Raw genomic sequence first — 19,026 nt, 5'->3', positions numbered from 1 at the left:
AGAGACATATGAAAAGATGCTCACATCAGTAATCAGGGATATGCATAACAAAACCACAGTGACCTATCACCTTAGACCAGAATGGCTAATATCAAAAAGACAAGAAATGACAAGTGTTGGTGAGGATGTGGAAAAAAGAGAACCCTTATGCACCATTGGTGAAAATATGTAAATTTAATCTATCGAACAGATAACAGAAAAGATAGACTGTTACATAATGGAATATTATTCAGTCATAAAAAGAAAGAGATCTTGCCATTTGCGACAACATTGATGGACCTAGAAGGTATTATATTAAGTGAAATGAGCCAAAGAAAGACAAATACCATATGATTTCACTTTTATGTGGGATCTAAAAAACAAAGTAAATCAAACAAAAAAAAGAGTCATAAATACAGAGAACTAACTAGTGGTTGCCAGAGGTAAGGATGTTGGAAGAGTGGGCAAAATAGGTGAAGTGGTCTAAGAGGCACAACTTCTAGTTACAGAATGGATAAATTAGGGAACGACAAGTCCAGCATAGAGAATATAGTCAATAATACTGTAAGGATGTTGTATGGCGATTATGGTTGTTAAGTACACTTACTGTGGTGAAATAAAGTTGATGTGGGCAAAAAACAATCAGAATTTGAGGCTGTACCTTTGGCCCAGGGCGCGATCCTGGAGCCTAGGATCGAGACCCGTGTCGGGCTCCTCGCATGGAGCCTGCTTCTCCCTCCTCCTGTGTAGAATTTGAGGCTGTATGATGAAATGAACATTGTAGCTCAAAAGAATCATAAATGCTACTTTTCTCTTCAGGATATTGGACTATTAGATTCTGAATAGTTCCCATTCCTCCTAGATGTTTTATTTTTGTTCTGAAATTTGCATTCGCAAGTACTATGTAGTTGTCTAACTTCTCAGGTATTAAGGAGTTAGAGATTCTTTTCTTTAAAAAATAAGACATGCAGAGGACCAAGAGACATGTGAAAAGATGCTAAAAAGCAACAGTATGTTCTTCCTTTCTTTCTTTCTTTCTTTCTTTCTTTCTTTCTTTCTTTCTTTCTTTCTCTTTCTTTCTTTCTTTCTTTCTTTTTCTTTTTTCTTTTTTCTTCTCTTTTTTCTTTTCTTTCCTTCCTTCCTTCCTTTCTCTTTCTCTTTCTCTTTCTCTTTCTTCTTTCTTTTCTTTCTTTCCCAGAGATAGAGCAAGTGGGGGGGAGGGGGGGAGGGCAAGGACAGAGAGAGGGAGAGGAAAAAAATCTTAACACTCTGTCTCACCACCCTGAGATCATGACCTGAGATGAAATTGAGAATCCAGTGCTTAGCTTAACTAACTGAGCCACCCTGGTAGCCCTCATTTTTTTAAATCAACAATACACCTGTGGGTTATCACAGCAAGAGCATTTTTCCCCATTTGGAAGTTAGTTTTATTTTAATTATGTGCATAATGGCAACCATCTCCACACAGACAGACAGTCTCTTTAAATTCCTTTTTAGTGTTTGGTAGATAAATGGACTGACATGATAGGAGGGGCCAGAAAAGGATACAGAGTTGCCTCTCACAAAAAATAAGGCAATTAAAAAGAAAAATTTCCTCTCATGGTAGAAAAATGACAACAAAGTAATGAATTCTTTGAACATACTGTTGCTTTACTTAAACTATTTGAAATACTCTGTGGTGTTATTTCAAGAATTGAAAGAATTTGGAGTGGGGGGGTAAAATAGAAGAGATTATAAATTTTTAAGTATTTCATAAGGAAAATGCTTTTATGTATTATTACTTCTTTTAAACAACTGGTATCATTTTGGGAAAATCTTTTATGAAAATAATATTTTTTAGTTCTTTATGATTTACATGTTAGGAAGTAGGTTTAATTGTTATATGCAAAATTTCCTTTTATGATTATGTAAAAATTATTACTAGAGGCCTTAAGATTAAAAGCAAATAGCTGATTTATGGTCATGTTTATTTGTAAAATAATTGTGTTATCTAACAAAGTTTGGTTGACTGCTTTTATAAATTTTAATGCTTGCTGTCATGTTTTCTTAGTTTTGGTTCCCTGTGTATTGTTAGGAAAAAAATAAAAATAAAAAACCTTTTATCTGTTTTTAGGCCCGGATAGCATTTTTGCAAGGAGAAAGAAAAGGTCAAGAAAACTTGAAAAAGGACTTAGTAAGAAGAATAAAGATGTTAGAGTACGCATTAAAACAAGAAAGGTAGGTGTTCCTCATATTCTTGTGTGTATAATATAAAGTAGAAAAGTATTTTTTATACTAGTGTACATTGTATTTAAAAGCTCTTTGAAAGATATGAAACCATGCCCAAGATACAAGATAATACTTTGTTGTTTTTTTTTTTTGTTTTTTAATTTTTATTTATTTATGATAGTCACAGAGAGAGAGAGAGAGAGAGAGGCAGAGACATAGGCAGAGGGAGAAGCAGGCTCCATGCACCGGGAGCTTGATGTGGGATTCGATCCCGGGTCTCCAGGATCGCGCCCTGGGCCAAAGGCAAGCGCCAAACCACTGCGCCACCCAGGGATCCCCACAAGATATTACTTTGATTTGATTCTTATAATGGAAAAAGAAAATATTTAAATCTTTAAAAGTGAAATAATATCTTTTATTCTAGAATCTAAGTTTTGGAATTTCTTTTTTCTCCAAAGATCAGGAAAAACTTATCTTTTATTCAGGTATATATGTTAATTGGGTAATTTACATTTTATCTTTTACAGCAGTACTCTTTTTTTTTTCTTAGTTTGCAAATAAAGATTAAAAACAGACATTCATACTATGTTTTGTTATTAGAGAAATATATACCAGTATTAACTGTGTAGAAAAGGGGAAAATATTTTTCTTTCAACAATTTATTATTGAATTTTCAGGGCAAAATATCACAAATTAAAATATGGCACAGAACTGAACCAAGGTGATTTGAAAATGCCAACTTTTGAATCAGGTAAACTTGATTCCTCTGTAACCTTCTCCTGACCTAATTCAAGAAAATTGGTTTAAGCTCATTTTTATGTAACAGACATGTTTTCTTCACCCTCATTTTGCTTTGATAGCATTGGTTAGATGGTTGACTATTATAATACTGTCTATGTTTTGAAGAAAGTAATAAATAAAGTAAGTAAGTAGCTTTATCTACATCAATCCTAAAGATATTTTTCCTGTTTTCCTTGTGTTGAAACCTATGTAAAATTGTGGGTGCATTTTTGTTATTAATTAGAGATGAAAGGTAATGAAACAGTTCTTTTCTATATTGTAGGTAATTCTTATTCTGTATAAGCTTAATTTTTTATTATTATAAAGTTCTTTTTATCTGGGGAAGTTGTAATTAACACAATTTTAATTCCAAAAATTGAAAATCTGAATTTGGAAACCTTATAGGCAGCCAAATAAGGATAAGAGAAGGAAAAAAAAATCTCCTCATCTTGTACTAAATCTTGCATCTTGCACTAAACTAAATGGATAGTGAGTGTGAGAGTAATATCTGATGAAATTATGCTGGAAAGAGACAGTTGGATATAGGAAAAGACTAACAGTTTAATGTTAACTTTAAGGTTATACATGATTACAATTTGAATAGTCTAAACATCTAATAATAAATATTTTGATATATATTATACAGTATTGGGAATATTAATTTCTTATTTCAGGTATATTTAGAACTCATATACACATTTTGATGGTGCAGTCTGTTTGAATTCTATACTCTTCTTGGATGCTGGTTACTATGACAAGAAAAAAGTGTGTCTTTATTTGGATACACAGTTGTTCCTCTCTTGTAGTTGTACCATATCTAATAAAGTCAAGCATATATAGTAGGGAAAATAAAACATATGTATGGATTTTTTTTTTTTAGTTAGGTAGCAAAAATACATTTTAAAAATTTAATTAATTGGTTTTTAGTTTAATATTAAGTAGTTAATTTAATATTAAATTTAATGTTAAGTGCTTAGAACTTGGCAAAACACTTCATACATACAATCTACGGTTGACAATTTTTCTTCACTTACTAATCTTACCATTTATTTTATTTTCAAGTTGTTGGCATATATATAAAAATTAAGAAAAAAGATGAAGTTACAAGACCAACATAAGAGCAGCATGGGTTTTCTTTGATCTGGCTTTTCAGTGATTATGATTATGAAAGTTCACTTTGATAGTAGGGAATAATATTATGGCCTCATCCTTGGGAAAGCAAAAATAAATGATAAAATGATGGAAGGCCTATATATTTTTGGCCTTGTTCACTATAGTAGTCTTATTGCAGGTAGAGGGAGTAGAGTAGCTTTACAATAGAGAAAACCTAATGGATTCAGATAACCATGCTTCTCTTTTACTCCTTTTCTTTCTGATATGGTTAGAATATTCACAAAATAAGTATTCACTTTCTAACTCGAGAGCTGTCCCCCCCACCCCCACCTTGGTCTGTATAAAAGTGAGGAAGGTGGCTAGTTGCAGCCACATTGTTCCTGAGGCTAGAGTCTGAATTGGCTAGCTGGTGTGAGTGCAGCAGCTTGTGTAAAACAAAACATTAGCAGATAAATCTCTACTGCCTACAACTGAGGTAAGATAAAAATAATTCCTGTTGCTTTTATCTATGTAAACTTAACTGTTAAAACTTCCTCAACATGAGGAATACAATGACATCCAAGTATTTTATTTATGGGAAACCGTAATTGCAAAATAGATTGCTTTTATTGATGTAGAAAAACATCATGGTGTTGAGTGGGGGGGGGGGGGAAGCATTGAAGCGATGGGCAGGAAACAACATGCAAACAAAATGGAATAAAATTATTTATATCAAAGTATAGATTGAGATAGACATTAAACAAATTAGTGTTGCCTTTTGTAAATACCCAAAATAAAATGTAAAAAGAGTGTAAAATACTGTCTTGACAGAAGTACAAGATATGCATGTTTTTATACCTGTGCCTCAGTAATACCAATATTGTATATGTATCCTAAACCTAATCCTATAGAAGGGGTTGCATCTAAATATATAAAGAGCTTTTTGTCATGCATTTAGGAAAAAAATCTCTAACATTAGAAAAATAGCCAAAAGCCTTGTAAAGGCAGCTCATAAGAGAAGATATCCAAATGGCCAATAAGTAGATGAAATGATGCTCAGTTTTATTACTTATTGGGGGAATACAACCAAAATGCAGTGTAAACAATGAGACACCTCTCATAATGGCTTAAATAAATGTGAAAGAGAAAAAAAGTCAAATGTTGATGAGAATTTAGAACAACCATACCTATTGGTATTGGTATTGAAAGTTGATAGAATTGCTCTAAAAGTGGTTTGTGATACTAAAGGTAACATAGCCATAGCAGCATGCTCTGTGGTTTGATAATTCTACATCTAGTTACTCTACTCCTTAAAAGGCATACACATAGTCATCATAAGGCTTATATATAGTATCTTACAGTAAAAATCTGGAAACAAATAACTTGCAGTGTTAGAATGGATACAGTGTATACTATGTGATGTTTAGCATAATGGAATGCTATTTGGCAGCAAAAGTGAACAAATAGTAATTACACTTGACCACATGGACCTTAATATGAAACTGAAAATTGATATACATGATTTCATGTATGTCAAGTGCAAAAATCTAGTTTTTATAAATCAAGATAGTATTGATATCCTTTCAGAAATGTCTAGTGACGAAGAGGGCACAAGGAAAGCTTTTGGGGTACTGATAAATGTTTTGTTTCTTCATCTAGGAACTGGTTACATTGATGTGTTAAAAAAATTCATTGAGCTGTATGCTTCTGATGTACTTCCAGGATATCCTTAGCAACATTATTTATAATAGTGAAAAGTGGAAACTAATACCAACATTAGTGGACTGGTTAAATTAAATAGGCATATACTTTCTATGGAATATTAGGTAATTATTTTATATGATATTAATCTATATTTATCGCCATCAAGAGAATGTTCAGATACGTTGTCGAAACTGGCTTATACTGCAGTGTGCACATTGCCCCCCTCCTTTTTTAAAGAAAGGAGAAGTTTATGTATGTATTTTGAGATGAAAAATAGGGAATGATAATAAAGTCTCAACTACTAGCACTATTGGTGATAGAATTTGGGGCAGTTACAGTTCTTTTTAAAAATATATTTTTTCCCTAGTGGTTGTGTATTATATGTAATTATAAGCAAACAAATGGTATAAATAGAAAAAATTATAAACAAAAAAATAGAGGGACTATTCGAATGAAATAATTATTTCTAGAAATCTTAGAAATTTCTGTGTTCAGGGAAAGAATGAAAAGATGTTAGTAATGGGATTGTTATGGTTAGAGAAATAATGCCTGCCACCAGCAAGTATTTGTTCTCATGGCCTAATCATGAGTCTAAGAGCTTAATAACTGTGAGCCATGCTAAGGGTTCTCAACATGTTAAGGGCTGACTTTCTATGATTCTCTTTTCTCTGCTTTATCTTTATTTTCATACTGTGAATTTATAGGAAAATGTTTCTATAATATCATTAGTGCTGATACATAGTTTTAAATCTCTCTAGGGATACTTACAGAGAGTTTGACTCACCTCAGATTATAGTATTTTTTTCTAAAGATTTATTTAGTTATTAGAGAGAGAGAGTGAGGAGAGGGGCCAAAGGGAGAGAGAGAAGGATAGAAGCAGACTCCTTGCTGAGTGTGGAGCCTGATGTGGGGCTCGATCTCATGCCTCTGAGGTCATGACCTGAGCCAAAATCAAGAGTTGGACACTTAACAACTGAGGCACCCCTGTAATTTATTAAACTCTCTTAATGCATATACTTTTATTTGAGAATAAATTATGACTTTTTACTTGTAGTAGAAACCATTTTCTGGTTTAAGTTTTAGTTCTAAAAATGAAATTGATTACATAAAGTGTTATGTTACAGACTTAGACTCAAAATTAAGTTATTCAGGAGTTTTATATATATAGTGTGTCTTAAGTGCTGATTAATACTTTTTTCTTTTGAAAAGCATTCAACCCAGCAGAATTCTGTTAGTTCAAAAAAAAAAAAAAAAAACTTTTCAAAGTCTAGTCTTCTGGTTTTTGAATCCTTAGTAGAATAGTTAATGTTTACTCTTGGATTTTCCCAATTTTGAAACAAGGAGGGTTGTTATTGGGATAGACACATTTAAAATTAGTGACCCACAGTAAATACTGAATAGTTGTTAATTTACTTCTGTCCTTTATAGAATACGTAGTTATATTTTGTGGGAATTTATCCCTGAGAGAACTTTGGCAATATTTTCAAGAGTTGAAATAATGAGTATGAAATTGTCTGTGTGTGTGTGTGTATGTGTTAATTTTTAGAAGAAACCAAAGACACAGAAGCTCCCACGGCACCTCAGAATAGCCAGTTAACGTGGAAGCAAGGCAGACAGCTGTTAAGACAGTAAGTAATGGTTCATTTTCAGTTTTCTAGAAGGATCTAGGCATGAAAGTGCTTATAATCAGTCACTTTGCAAGGAAAAAAATATTTGATAGAACAGTGTAGAGTTTTCATATTGCTTTCTTTATTAGACTTTTGGATCTTTTTAAATAAAGTTTGTCTTCTCTGAATGTTCCTTTGAACACTGCTCAGGATGATGTTTTTTTATTTGTAGAATAGAATGTCATAAAAACTGGATGACTGGAAGGCCAGAACAAAATCACTATAGTTCATACTTGTGGATAGTCTCATTCCCATCATTGTAGAATTCACATACTTGGGTTTGTTTAGGAGTATGACTGGTTTATAGAGGAATTTAACTGGTTATTTGAAACCTTTCATTTAGCTTGCCAAATCCTACTTTTAATTGAATTTTTGAGGATCTCTGTGACGTTTGAATTCTTTGCTGTATTAGAAGTAATGATGTGACATATCTTATTTATTGTCTTTTATCTGTTTGTTTCTCCCCTTAAATTTTTAAAGCTTTGATACACAAACTGATATTCTGGGTAATTTACGATTATTCACTCTTCTCAATTCTATACATCTTTAACTTCAATAACCCAGTGAAATGTGGTCAGACCCTTGATTTTATTACTACCTAGAACTACCCTACTCTGGAACATTCCATGATCCAACAATTACCTTATATTCCACCTTTTCCACCCCATTTCCCATGTTATTTACTGTCTGACCTTACCTAGATCTTTAGATCCTTAGATACTCTATTTTCCCCTTTAGCTTCTTTAGCTCTGGTTAGTTTTGTTTTATTTATTTTTTATTTTTTTAATTTTTTTTTTTATGATAGTCACAGAGAGAGAGAGAGAGAGGCAGAGACACCGGCAGAGGGAGAAGCAGGCTCCATGCACCGGGAGCCTGATGTGGGATTCGATCCCGGGTCTCCAGGATCGCGCCCTGGGCCAAAGGCAGGCGCCAAACCACTGCGCCACCCAGGGATCCCCTTATTTCTTTTTTGATATGGGTTTTTCTTGTTTTTATTTACCTAACTCTAGCTTAGACCCCATGATCCATCACCCTTTTAATAGTACCCTTAGCTTTCTTGCTGCCCTCTCTTACTCCTCTCCTACAAGTCATTTTACTATACCTGCAGTATCCGAGCCCTAATTTAGTCTTGCTGTCTCCTGCTTTTATTTCTAATTAAATCTTGGGAAAAAATCACAGAATCCTCTGAACACTACTACATGTTCATGGTTTCTGGTACAAACATTATAGAGAGTCTTTCTCCATAACCCCGGTCATCTCCTGCTCCCATTGCCCTCAGTAGATGATACTCTAAACTTTTACCATATCTCAGCCCATTCTCCCTTACTCATTAGAGCACCTCAGGTTCTACTTCACTGAAAATATGAAGGCTGTCAGGTGAGAACTCCCTTAACTTTTTGTTTTCCTTTCTATAGATGTATTTAAACCTCATATTTCTTACTCTAGTTTCTGATGTTTCATTCAAACTCTTGAAACTATCAGTCCAAACTCGTAGTGACTAAAATTTGCACAAGCTTTAGTAAAACATTATTCTTTGGAAGGATGCTCAGGTAGAAGTGGAATTGAGGCAAGTGCTAAATATTTCTCTTATAAAAGCCTAATGTTATTGCCTTGAATAATACTCTTGTCACTCCACATCTTTCTCTGAGAGTAGTTTATCTCTGTAGTCTTCCTTGTTCATTTCTGACCTGTGTACTCTGTTTTCCATTTTGATACTCCACTGAAGCTACTCACAAACACATTTAAAAGGCTTTTTTTGTTCCTATTTGATCGTTTGGAAACATTTGACATTATTCTTTCATTTTTGAGCTATTTTTTCTTTCTCTCCACTGTCATTTCTCACCCTTATTTCTCAAGTGCTTTCTTTTAATTTTCTTTGATTTCCTCTTATTTTTCTAGCCCTTTAGATGTCTGTGTCCCCAGGCTTTCTGTTCTAGAGCTTTTTCTCAGGGTAACTTCTTTTAAATCTATGGCTTTAAATACTGTCAAACACTGATGACTCCCAAATATATATATTGAGTCCAGTTCTCTTCTGAGCTTTGACCTATCTTACTATTGTGCCTAATACATGTTGTAGTATCTTTCATAGATACTATATGATTATCTGATATGTACTATATAAACCAGATTTGGACCGTTTATTCTTCATTTCATTGAATAGAACCACCATGTAAGCTAGAAACCTGAAAGTTTTCTAAAATTCTTACATCTTCTTTCATTCTGCTGCCATGTTTGTGTACCAAGTGTCTAAGACTATTATTTTATTTTTCTCATGTTTATTCTCTTCAACTGCTGTGTTAGTGTTGTCACCAGTCTACAAGTTGGCAGGTATAAATATATGAAATTTAATATTTGAAATTTTCTCTTATAGATATCTTCAGGAAGTAGGTTATACAGATACAATATTAGATGTACGGTCTCAGCGGGTAAGGTCATTACTTGGACTATCCAGTTCAGAACCAAATGGATCAGTAGAAACAAAGAACTTAGAACAGATCCTGAATGGAGGTGAATCTCCCAAGCAAAAAGGACAAGAAATCAAAAGGTATGATCTGTACTTATAGGTTAACATTGTTTATATAATAGGTACTCTGAATCTCTTTACTTCTGTTATTACTGTTAATAATTTTTAAAGCAGATAGAGTTCAGATTTAAATACTTTTTCCCTCCTACATGGTACCGTGGGCAAATAAATTTTCTGTTTAGTTGCTTTTTAAATTGATCTGAAGTTTTGATACCAAGAGAATGGGTATAGATCTGAAATAGGTGCAAAATTTAAATTTCAATTTGAGAGTAATTTCATGTAGTTCAGAGCTATTTTAACATTCTGATTTTTAAATTTTTGCTAGGGTATTTTCAGTAAATTATAATGGTACTCTATGTGAAAGAAACAAGATTTTGTGTTATGTTTGTGTTCAGAAAGCCTCGATTTATACTTCTTAAAATTTAATGTCTTTACTGAGATAAAATTCATATACTATACATTGCCGCCATTTAAAGTATATGGTTTGTTTTCAGGATGTTCAGAGTCACTCAGCCATCACCAGTCTTTGTTTTGAAATTATTCATTATCCCCAAAAGGAACCCCATACTCCTTAGCCATCACTCCCCATTGCCCCCTCCACTCCTTTCACAGCCAACCCTAAGCAACAGTGGTTGGCAAAAGTCTGTATTTCTATAGAGTCCCTATTCTGAACATTCCTTTTAAAAAAAAGGGATTTTATTTATTTGAGAGAGACAAGGCACGAGCAGGAAGAGGGGCAGAGGCAAAAGGAGAGGGGGAGAAGCAGACCCCCTGCAACAAGGAGCCTGCCGCTGGCTCTTGGGATCATCACCTGAGCTGAAGGTAGACACGTAACTGACTGAGCCACCAGGTGCCCCTGTTCTGAACATTTCACATAAATGGTTATATTGTGAGTGGCTTCTTTACCTTAACTTCATATTTTTTAAGCTTTATCCAAAATTCCTTTTTATTGCCAAATAATATTGTTTTATGGATATATCACATTTTGTTTATTCCTTGTCCAGTTGATGGGTGTGTGGAGTGGTTCTACATTTTGAAATAGAGACCGATGCTACTTTGAACATTGGTGTATATGTGGACATATGTTTTCAGTTCTTTGGGTATATATATATATATATACACACACACACACACCCAGGAATGAAATTGCTGAGTCGTATGGTACCTCTGTGTTTACCTTGTCGAGGAACTTCCAAATGCTTTTCCAAAGTAGCTAAAATATGTTTACATTCCCACCAGAAATTTATGAGCTGTAATTTCTTCATGTCTTCATCAATATTTGATGTTTCTTGTCTATCAGATGTACCTTTGGTTAATATAGACTTGATAATGCAAGGAGTTAAAATAGGCAGATAGAATTTTTTTTTTTTTTTTTTTTTAGACTACTAGACTGTAGACGGTCGCCTTGAAAACATAGATTGGAGGGGATCCCTAGGTGGCTCAGTGATTTAGCGCCTGCCTTCGCCCAGGGCGTGATCCTGGAGTCCCGGGATCGAGTCCCACATCAGGCTTTCTGCATGGAGCCTGCTTCTCCCTCTGCCTGTGTCTCTGCCTCTCTCTCTCTCTCATGAATAAGTAAATAAAATCTTAAAAAAAAAACAAAAAAAGATTGGAAAGACATAGAAAAGAAAAAGAATGGAAAAAAAATAGATGAGTTTATTGAGTTCCTTTAGAGTTTTAGAAATGAATAATGTGTATAATTCATAAACTAGTATTTAATGCCATAGCTTTATTTCATGACATTATGCTTTTATTTAAAACATGTACTGAGGGATGCCTGGGTGGCTTAGCAGTTGAGCATCTGCCTTTGGGTCAGATCCTAATCCTGGGTCCGGGATTGAGTTCCACATAGGAACTCACTTCTCCCTCTGCCTATGTCTCTGCATCTCTCTCTCTGTGTCTCTCATGAATAAATAAATAAAATCTTAAAAAAAATAAAATGTACTGAAATTTTCAAGTTAACATAAGCCTTTGCTTTAGGGTTTTTATTTCTGAGAAATAAAATCTCTTCAATAAAATTTGACATCAAATAGAGCTCTTATTTTCTTTACTCTGGCTTTTAGGAAGTGCAGGATATTTTTGTGATATATGAGAAAAAACAAAAGTATTGTGCATTTTTAAGCTTGTTAGTTAATCAGGCTGAGTAGTTCACAGAATTTGTAATATTTAGAGGAATGCACACCTGAGTCTGAATTAAGTCTCTGCACCAGACTTAATCTTCATGTAAAGCTTCTTGCCTTTACAAGATTAAAACTTTAATAGGTTTCTTTTCTGTTGTGTTTCAAAAAACACATAACATGAGATCTATCCTCTTAACAATTTTTAAGTGTACAGTGCAGCATTGTTAACTATAAGCACAATGTTGTAAAGTACATCTCTATAACTTTTTCATCTTACATGACTAAAACTCTATACCCATTGAATAGCAACTCCATATTTCCTCCTCCTACCATCCTCTGGCAACCACCATTCAACTTTCTGTTTCTATGAGTGGCTGTTTTAGATACTTGATGTAAGTGGAATCATGTGGTGTTGGTCCTTCTTTGACTGCCTTATTTCACTTAGCATAATGTCTTGAAGGTTCAACAGTGTTGCAGCATATGACAAATTTTCCTTCTTTTTATGGCTGAATAATAATTCCATTGTATATATAGTATATACCACATTTTCTTTATCCATTCATGTGTTCACAGATGTTTAGCTAATAGTTGTTTTTAATCAAGGCTGATTTCCATCTTAGTATACTTGTGTAGTCTGAATCTGCACTAATGCAGGTGTGTGGTTCACTAATTATTTGGGCCTTTGAAAACTCCTAGAAATGAGAGAAATGATCTAACATGTTGAGATTTTAGCAGAAGGATGTTTATTACGTTCTTATTTATAATAGTAAAAAGAAGCAATCTTAATGTTTAACAGTACAGGAATGGCAAATTTTAAATCATATTATTAGAGGCAGTATAGCCTCTATTCTGAAGAGTGACCAACTAGGTTTAAATTGTGACTTTACCACTTACTAGCTATGACTTTGGGCAAGGTACTTAACCTGCCTGTGCCTCAGTTTGCTCACTTGTAAAATAGTGATAATAGGGTTAATATGAAGAAGAAGTGAATTAATAAGGGAGCGTTTTTAGAACAATGCCTGGCACATAGTGCTAGCTATGATGGAGTATTGTGTATCCTTTGAAATGTAACCCTACTAGAGTAATGTTTACTAGATTCTGCTGAGTGAGTGTCCCTCTTGTATTTGTTGGTTTATTATAGGGGGATGTTTTGGATGTATAATGCATCATGTCACAAAGTGTCTACTTTATGAGGATTCACAGGAAGACAGAGTTCTCTTAGATCTTGTAACTAGGAAAGGCTTTGTTGTTTCTTAGTAATTGATCTGATTTACCTTTGAACCTCCAGTAGTTGCTCCCTTTCTTTTTTTTACTATGCTTGGAATCTTGGTTTATTTGTGCCCTGCAGACATGGTTCTCCACCCTCCCACCCCCTTTCATCTTTTTTACTTACCAACCTTACCCTTGGTTTCATTTTATTTTCTCTTCATCTAGACATACTAATTTTTTTTTATTCTGTTAGTTTTCTTTCTAGAGTGAGAGAGGATAGTAAATAAATAGTTGGCAAAGAAAAAGAACTGTTATAAAATACCATAGACGAAGACTTTTGCTTAAACCTCATGGATTAAAGCCACATTTTAATTGTGTGCCTTCTGGAACCTCTGTTAAAATGACAGAGACTTTTTAAAACATATTCACACATAAAAACCAAACCAAACCAAACAAAAAACTGAATATGTAGGAAGAATGAGAGGATATAAATATTCAATTTAACAATTTTGAAAGCTGGAAAGAAAATGGAGGAATATTCCATGCCATAAATCTAAGGGCATTCAGAAGCAATAATAAAAGGAACAAGCCAATTAAAGTCATAAAAGACCAACAAATCTCTGAAGGCTAGGGAATTAGAGGTATCAGATATATCTGAATTGGATTTAGAGGGGGTTATGATAGGAGTATTGGTTTAAAGTGGATGTAAGAGGTAGATAATATCTCAGATCTCCCCTTTTATCCTGTGTAGCAAGCTGAACACCCCTCTACCTATCGTGGTATATTTTCTTAAGATTTTATTTATTTATTCATGAGAGCCAGGCAGAGGCAGAGGGAGAAGCAGGCTCCATGCGGGGAGTCCGACGTGGAATTCTATCCCGGGTCTCCAGGATCATGCCCTCGGCCGAAGGCAGCGCTAAACCACTGAGCCACCTGGGCTGCCCTATGGTGGTATATTTTCTAGTGAAGTTGAACCATGATTTCTGATTTCTTAAGAACTAAAGCAACTCTACTTAATAGAAGTTAAGTAGATAGGATCTACTTAACTGGAAACTGGAAGAATTTCTAAATCTCCAGCTGAGCAGTGAGATCCCCTGTTTTCTTCTAGTATTTGGCTTCTGGTATATTGGCAGTGGGTCTTAGGGTATTGAAATTTATCACATAAAATAGAAAAGACTTAATGATACTGACAATTGGGATCTGCCAGCAAAATGATGAGCCTCTGTCCTGTCATGCAGAAGTGAAGTCAGCTGCTTGGCAAGCCTCACCCATGCATACAGTTAGCTTTTTAGTGCTCCATTCTAAAGGTGAACATTTTAGAAAAGACTTTAATATGGAAATTAGTGACCAAGGAACCAAGGGGGGGAAAAAAAAGAACTCAGAGAAAATAGGGAGAAGATTTTTCAAAATTGTAATGACTCTTCTGAAAAGACTTAGAGAAGATAATACCTCTACAAAACAAATAGGATATTATTTAATGTTAGACATTAAGGAGGATGGGCACGTGATGTAATGAGCACTGGGTATCATATAAGATTGATGAATCACTGAACTCTACCTCTGAAACTAATAATACACTATATGATAATTGAATTTAAATTTTAAAAGCTCTTAAAAAAAGGTTCAATCAGATATCAAGAAGGTACTGTTAGAAGTTAAAAGGTGTGATAGAAATAATTTCCATGTAAGAGTTGGAAAATATGTTGAAAAATCATCCCCCACCACCAAAGGACAACAGAGGAAATTGGACTGAAAAGATAGGAACGCTCAAAAATCAGTCCAGCAGGGCCAGCATCTGATGAGGAGTTTCAGAGAGAACAGGCAAAATGGTCTTGAAAAGATTATTAAATTAGCAATAAAAGAAAATTTTCTGGAATACATTTACAGAATGTTAATTTCCAAGGATGTTTCTAGACTAAAAGAATTCTTTATTCATTATAAAAATTCATTCATTATAAAATTATTTTTAAAAATCCATACAAAGGCCATCATCCTGAGTGCTAAAAAGAAGCATCTCAAAAGAAACAGCCTGTTAGCATGAAAATAGGGTAAAGTCTCGGACCCTTTATAATCCGTGGTGGCTTTAATTTTCATTTTTTTTAAAAACTAATGATGTTGAGCATCAGTTTATACCATCCACATATCTTTTGATACAGTGTCTGTATGAATAATGTTCCCATTTTTTATTTTATTTGTTAACTGTTAGCCCTTTAAGTGTTCTTTATATGTTCTGAATACAGGTTATCTTCATCAAATATGTGACTTGCAAATATTCTTTCCCAGTTCATAGGCTTTTCTTTAAATTCTGTTAACAGTGTCTTTCAAAGAACAAAGTCTTTAATTTTGGGATGTCTGAATCATTTTCTTTTAGGGATTGTATTCTATTTGTTTTTTAAAGCCATCCATGTGTATTGCTATGATTAAATACAAATTTTAAAACCTAAAACATGAGTTTCACTTTAGAGAGAGACATTTCTAGCCAAGGGACAGCACTACTTTATTTGTGGAAGTTCAGAACAGAATTATCATGTCTTATATGTACTATTTTCTATTTTTCTGTCATTAGTGTACCAATTTTGTCAATTATCTTTGTTCATTCATTCATTCATTCATGAGAGACTGGGGGGGGGGGGGGGGGGGTTGGCGGGCAGAGACACAGGCAGAGGGAGAAGCAGGCTCCATGCAGGGAGCCTGACGTAGGACTTGATCCCAGGACTCCAGGATCATGCCCTGGGCTGAAGGCAGGCATTAAACTGCTGAGCCATCCGGGCTGCCCGGTCTCTTAATCCCCAGATGTTAATACATATTATAAATGTTGAGCTGGAAAATGTGCATTGTGTTATTGTGGTAATTTGTCTTTACTAATTTGTATTTGGGAAAATCATCTCTTTGTACATTCCATTTTTATGCAGGTCCTTAAACAATGTGCTGGATTAGGCAGAGTATAATAGACCTATTAAAATCCTATGCTATGTTAAAAAATAGTCTGAATTGGGGTGCCTGGGTGGCTTAGTTAAGCATCTGACTTTTTTTGTTTGTTTTTTTTTTAATAAGATTTTGTTTTATTTGAGAGAGAAAGCGAGAGCACGTATGCACAGGAGCGGGGGGGAGAACGGGAGAATCCCAAACAGATTCCACACTAATGTGGAGTCTGACTCAGGGCTTGATCTCACTACCCTGAGATCATGACCCAAGCTGATACCAGAGTCAGACACTGACTCTGGGCGAAATGAGCCACCCAGGAGCCTACGTACTCTGTTGATTTCTGCTCAGGTCATGATCTCAGGGTCCTGAAATCGAGTCTTGTACTGGGGGGGGGGTGGGTTCCTCACTGGACATGGAGCCTGCTTAAGATTCTCTCTTTCCCTCTCCCTCTGCCCCTCCCTCCCCTCGCTTAAAAAAAAATAAGTCTGAATTTGAATTGTATTGTGTCCTTAGAAACAATCAGGGAGGGGAGAAAGCTCCAAATTTTAGATTGTTATTCTTTTTGGTACCAAAAGATCTAGTTCAACCCAAACAGTTTATAGGTAAAGAAATTGAGGATAAAAGGTCTAAGTGACTTGGCCAAATTCCATCATCTAGTTAATGGAAGAACAGAGAGACTTATTGTGAGAGTCTGTGTTGGGCTGAAATTGCCACTGTTCTCTTGGCTTTTGTTTTTAAGATTTTATTTTTTTATTCATGAGAGACAGAGAGAGAGGCAGAGACACAGGCAGAGGGAGAAGCAGGCTCCATGCAGGGAGCCCGATGTGGGACTCGATCCCGGATCTCCAGATCATGCCCTGGGCCGAAGGCAGGTGCTAAACTGCTGAGCTACCCAGGGATCCCCTGTTCTCTTTTGTCACTAGACATTTAAACAGCTCTTTTCAAAACCCCTTATTTGTATATAGTGGAGGAACGCAGATTATAGTTTAAAAAGTGACTTCATAGGTAGATAAAAATAGATAACTTTATTACCTATTAAATGAATGGTTTTGAGAGACTTGGAAGTATTTTTTTAGTATATTAAGAATCCTGTGAGAAAATCTGTGAAATTTATTGGAATATCTGTATCTGATTTACACCACCACTTTAAATCTGGGCAGATTTTAGTCTTCAGACATTTGGGACAAGCTGTAAGAGATTGTAGAACTATAAGAAATGCTAAGCTTTTGTTTCTTTCTTATGATGGCTTCATTTTGAGATGTAATACCATATTTGAATGTCTGTTATAAGATTTTGACTCAGTAATTACTCGAAGTATTTTGGTCAGTAATATTGGAGAAACTTAATGGAACAATCACTTTTACTTTATTCAGAAAACATAAATATTATTCATAATATTCTTGGATAAAATACTTAGGTAATGCATTATAAATAGATTGTCATTGGAATCTCTATACTACTTTCAAGTATTGTTTTAAAATATGAACCAGAAAGAAATGTTAGAATTAACTATTAGAATATTTGGATTCATCTTTTTCTCCTTTGACAGGCCCTCTGGTGATGTTCTGGAGACATTCAATTTTTTAGAAAATGCTGATGACAGTGATGAAGAAGAGGAAAATGACATGATTGAAGGCATCCCAGAAGGAAAAGATAAACATCGGTTGAATAAACACAAAGTAGGAACTCAAGTTTTAATTTTTATTAGCTAAAACAAATACACACATGTATTTGGAATAGAAATTTTCAAGATATCTTAAGTTACATTGAGAGTGATTATTTTTTATCATCTCACTTGAAAGTTTTATGTATTATCAGTTCTTATTATATCCACATCATGGTAGTGTATAGTATTTCAAGTATTTTAAAAAGAGTGCATAGGTTAAGTTTTTGTTCCTTGGGATGTTATAGTAATGTTCTTGTTCGTCAAGAAAAGTTCCTAGGCTATGAAGCAGTTTTCAGTGTTCCTGTCACATTTCATGTGTGTAGCATGGGTGAATGGAGATTTTGATCCATCTCTCTCTTTTTTTTTTCCTGGGAGGCAAAGCACTGTTATTATCACAGCTACTAACTTAAGATCAGTTAAAATCCTTATTAGCTATGCCATATCCTTGTGAATTATTAACTACATACGCAGTTCTCAGTGAGTGAAGTCAGTCAGTTTAACACAATGTACCAGAATATGAGTGAAAAGGCCTATAAATAGGGGTAATTGTGAATCTATGATAATTAAAGAACTTAATTTTTTTTTAATTTTTTTTTAATTTTTTTTTAAGAACTTATTTTTTATTAGTATAGTATCTTAACCATTTTTTACTACCACATTACTTGCATCACATCTTATAGTAATCTTCACATGACACTGTTAAGAACCATTTATATAGAGTATAATTTGGGATTGGTGAAATAAGTAGAAAAATCTAAAATTTTGTATATGTAAGTAATTTAAAAATGGGAGTGCAAATATAAAGATAATTGTCTGAAAACATATAAAGGATCCCTTTAAAATCTAGGATAAAAGTAATTCTTGGCTTATGTTCCATTTACAGATAGGTAATGAAGGTTTAGCTGCTGACCTAACAGATGATCCTGATACTGAGGAAGCACTGAAAGAATTTGATTTTTTAGTGACTGCTGAGGATGGTGAAGGAGCTGGAGAAGCACGGAGTTCAGGAGATGGCACAGAATGGGGTAAGGTGATAAAGAAATGTGGGGGTGGGAGAATAGCTTTTAAAAATGCATTGCTATTAAGTATTATATGTGGAATGTGAGTATTTGAATGTGTGGTGGCAGTTAAACCAGAGCAAGGGGAAGTGGT

At 34.4% G+C, this 19,026-nt stretch overlaps 1 protein-coding gene across 9 annotated transcripts in view; it reads left to right on the top strand.

Moving 5' to 3' along the window:
- The window catches only part of STRN3 (striatin 3), a 110,789-nt gene that overhangs the window by 53,400 nt on the left and 38,363 nt on the right, over positions 1 to 19,026 (top strand). For all 9 annotated transcript variants that reach the window (XM_026007665.2, XM_072761353.1, XM_072761359.1 and 6 more), the window contains 6 exons: positions 2,093 to 2,196; positions 2,865 to 2,938; positions 7,310 to 7,391; positions 9,802 to 9,975; positions 17,758 to 17,887; positions 18,758 to 18,899. In XM_026007665.2, coding sequence (XP_025863450.2) covers positions 2,093 to 2,196; positions 2,865 to 2,938; positions 7,310 to 7,391; positions 9,802 to 9,975; positions 17,758 to 17,887; positions 18,758 to 18,899 — 706 coding nt within the window. The remainder of the gene's footprint in view (positions 1 to 2,092; positions 2,197 to 2,864; positions 2,939 to 7,309; positions 7,392 to 9,801; positions 9,976 to 17,757; positions 17,888 to 18,757; positions 18,900 to 19,026) is intronic.

The sequence above is a fragment of the Vulpes vulpes genome, chromosome 6 (assembly GCF_048418805.1).
Source record: "Vulpes vulpes isolate BD-2025 chromosome 6, VulVul3, whole genome shotgun sequence".
In the NCBI taxonomy this organism is placed as follows: Eukaryota; Metazoa; Chordata; class Mammalia; order Carnivora; family Canidae; genus Vulpes; species Vulpes vulpes.
This window is presented reverse-complemented; position numbering and strand designations above follow the sequence as displayed.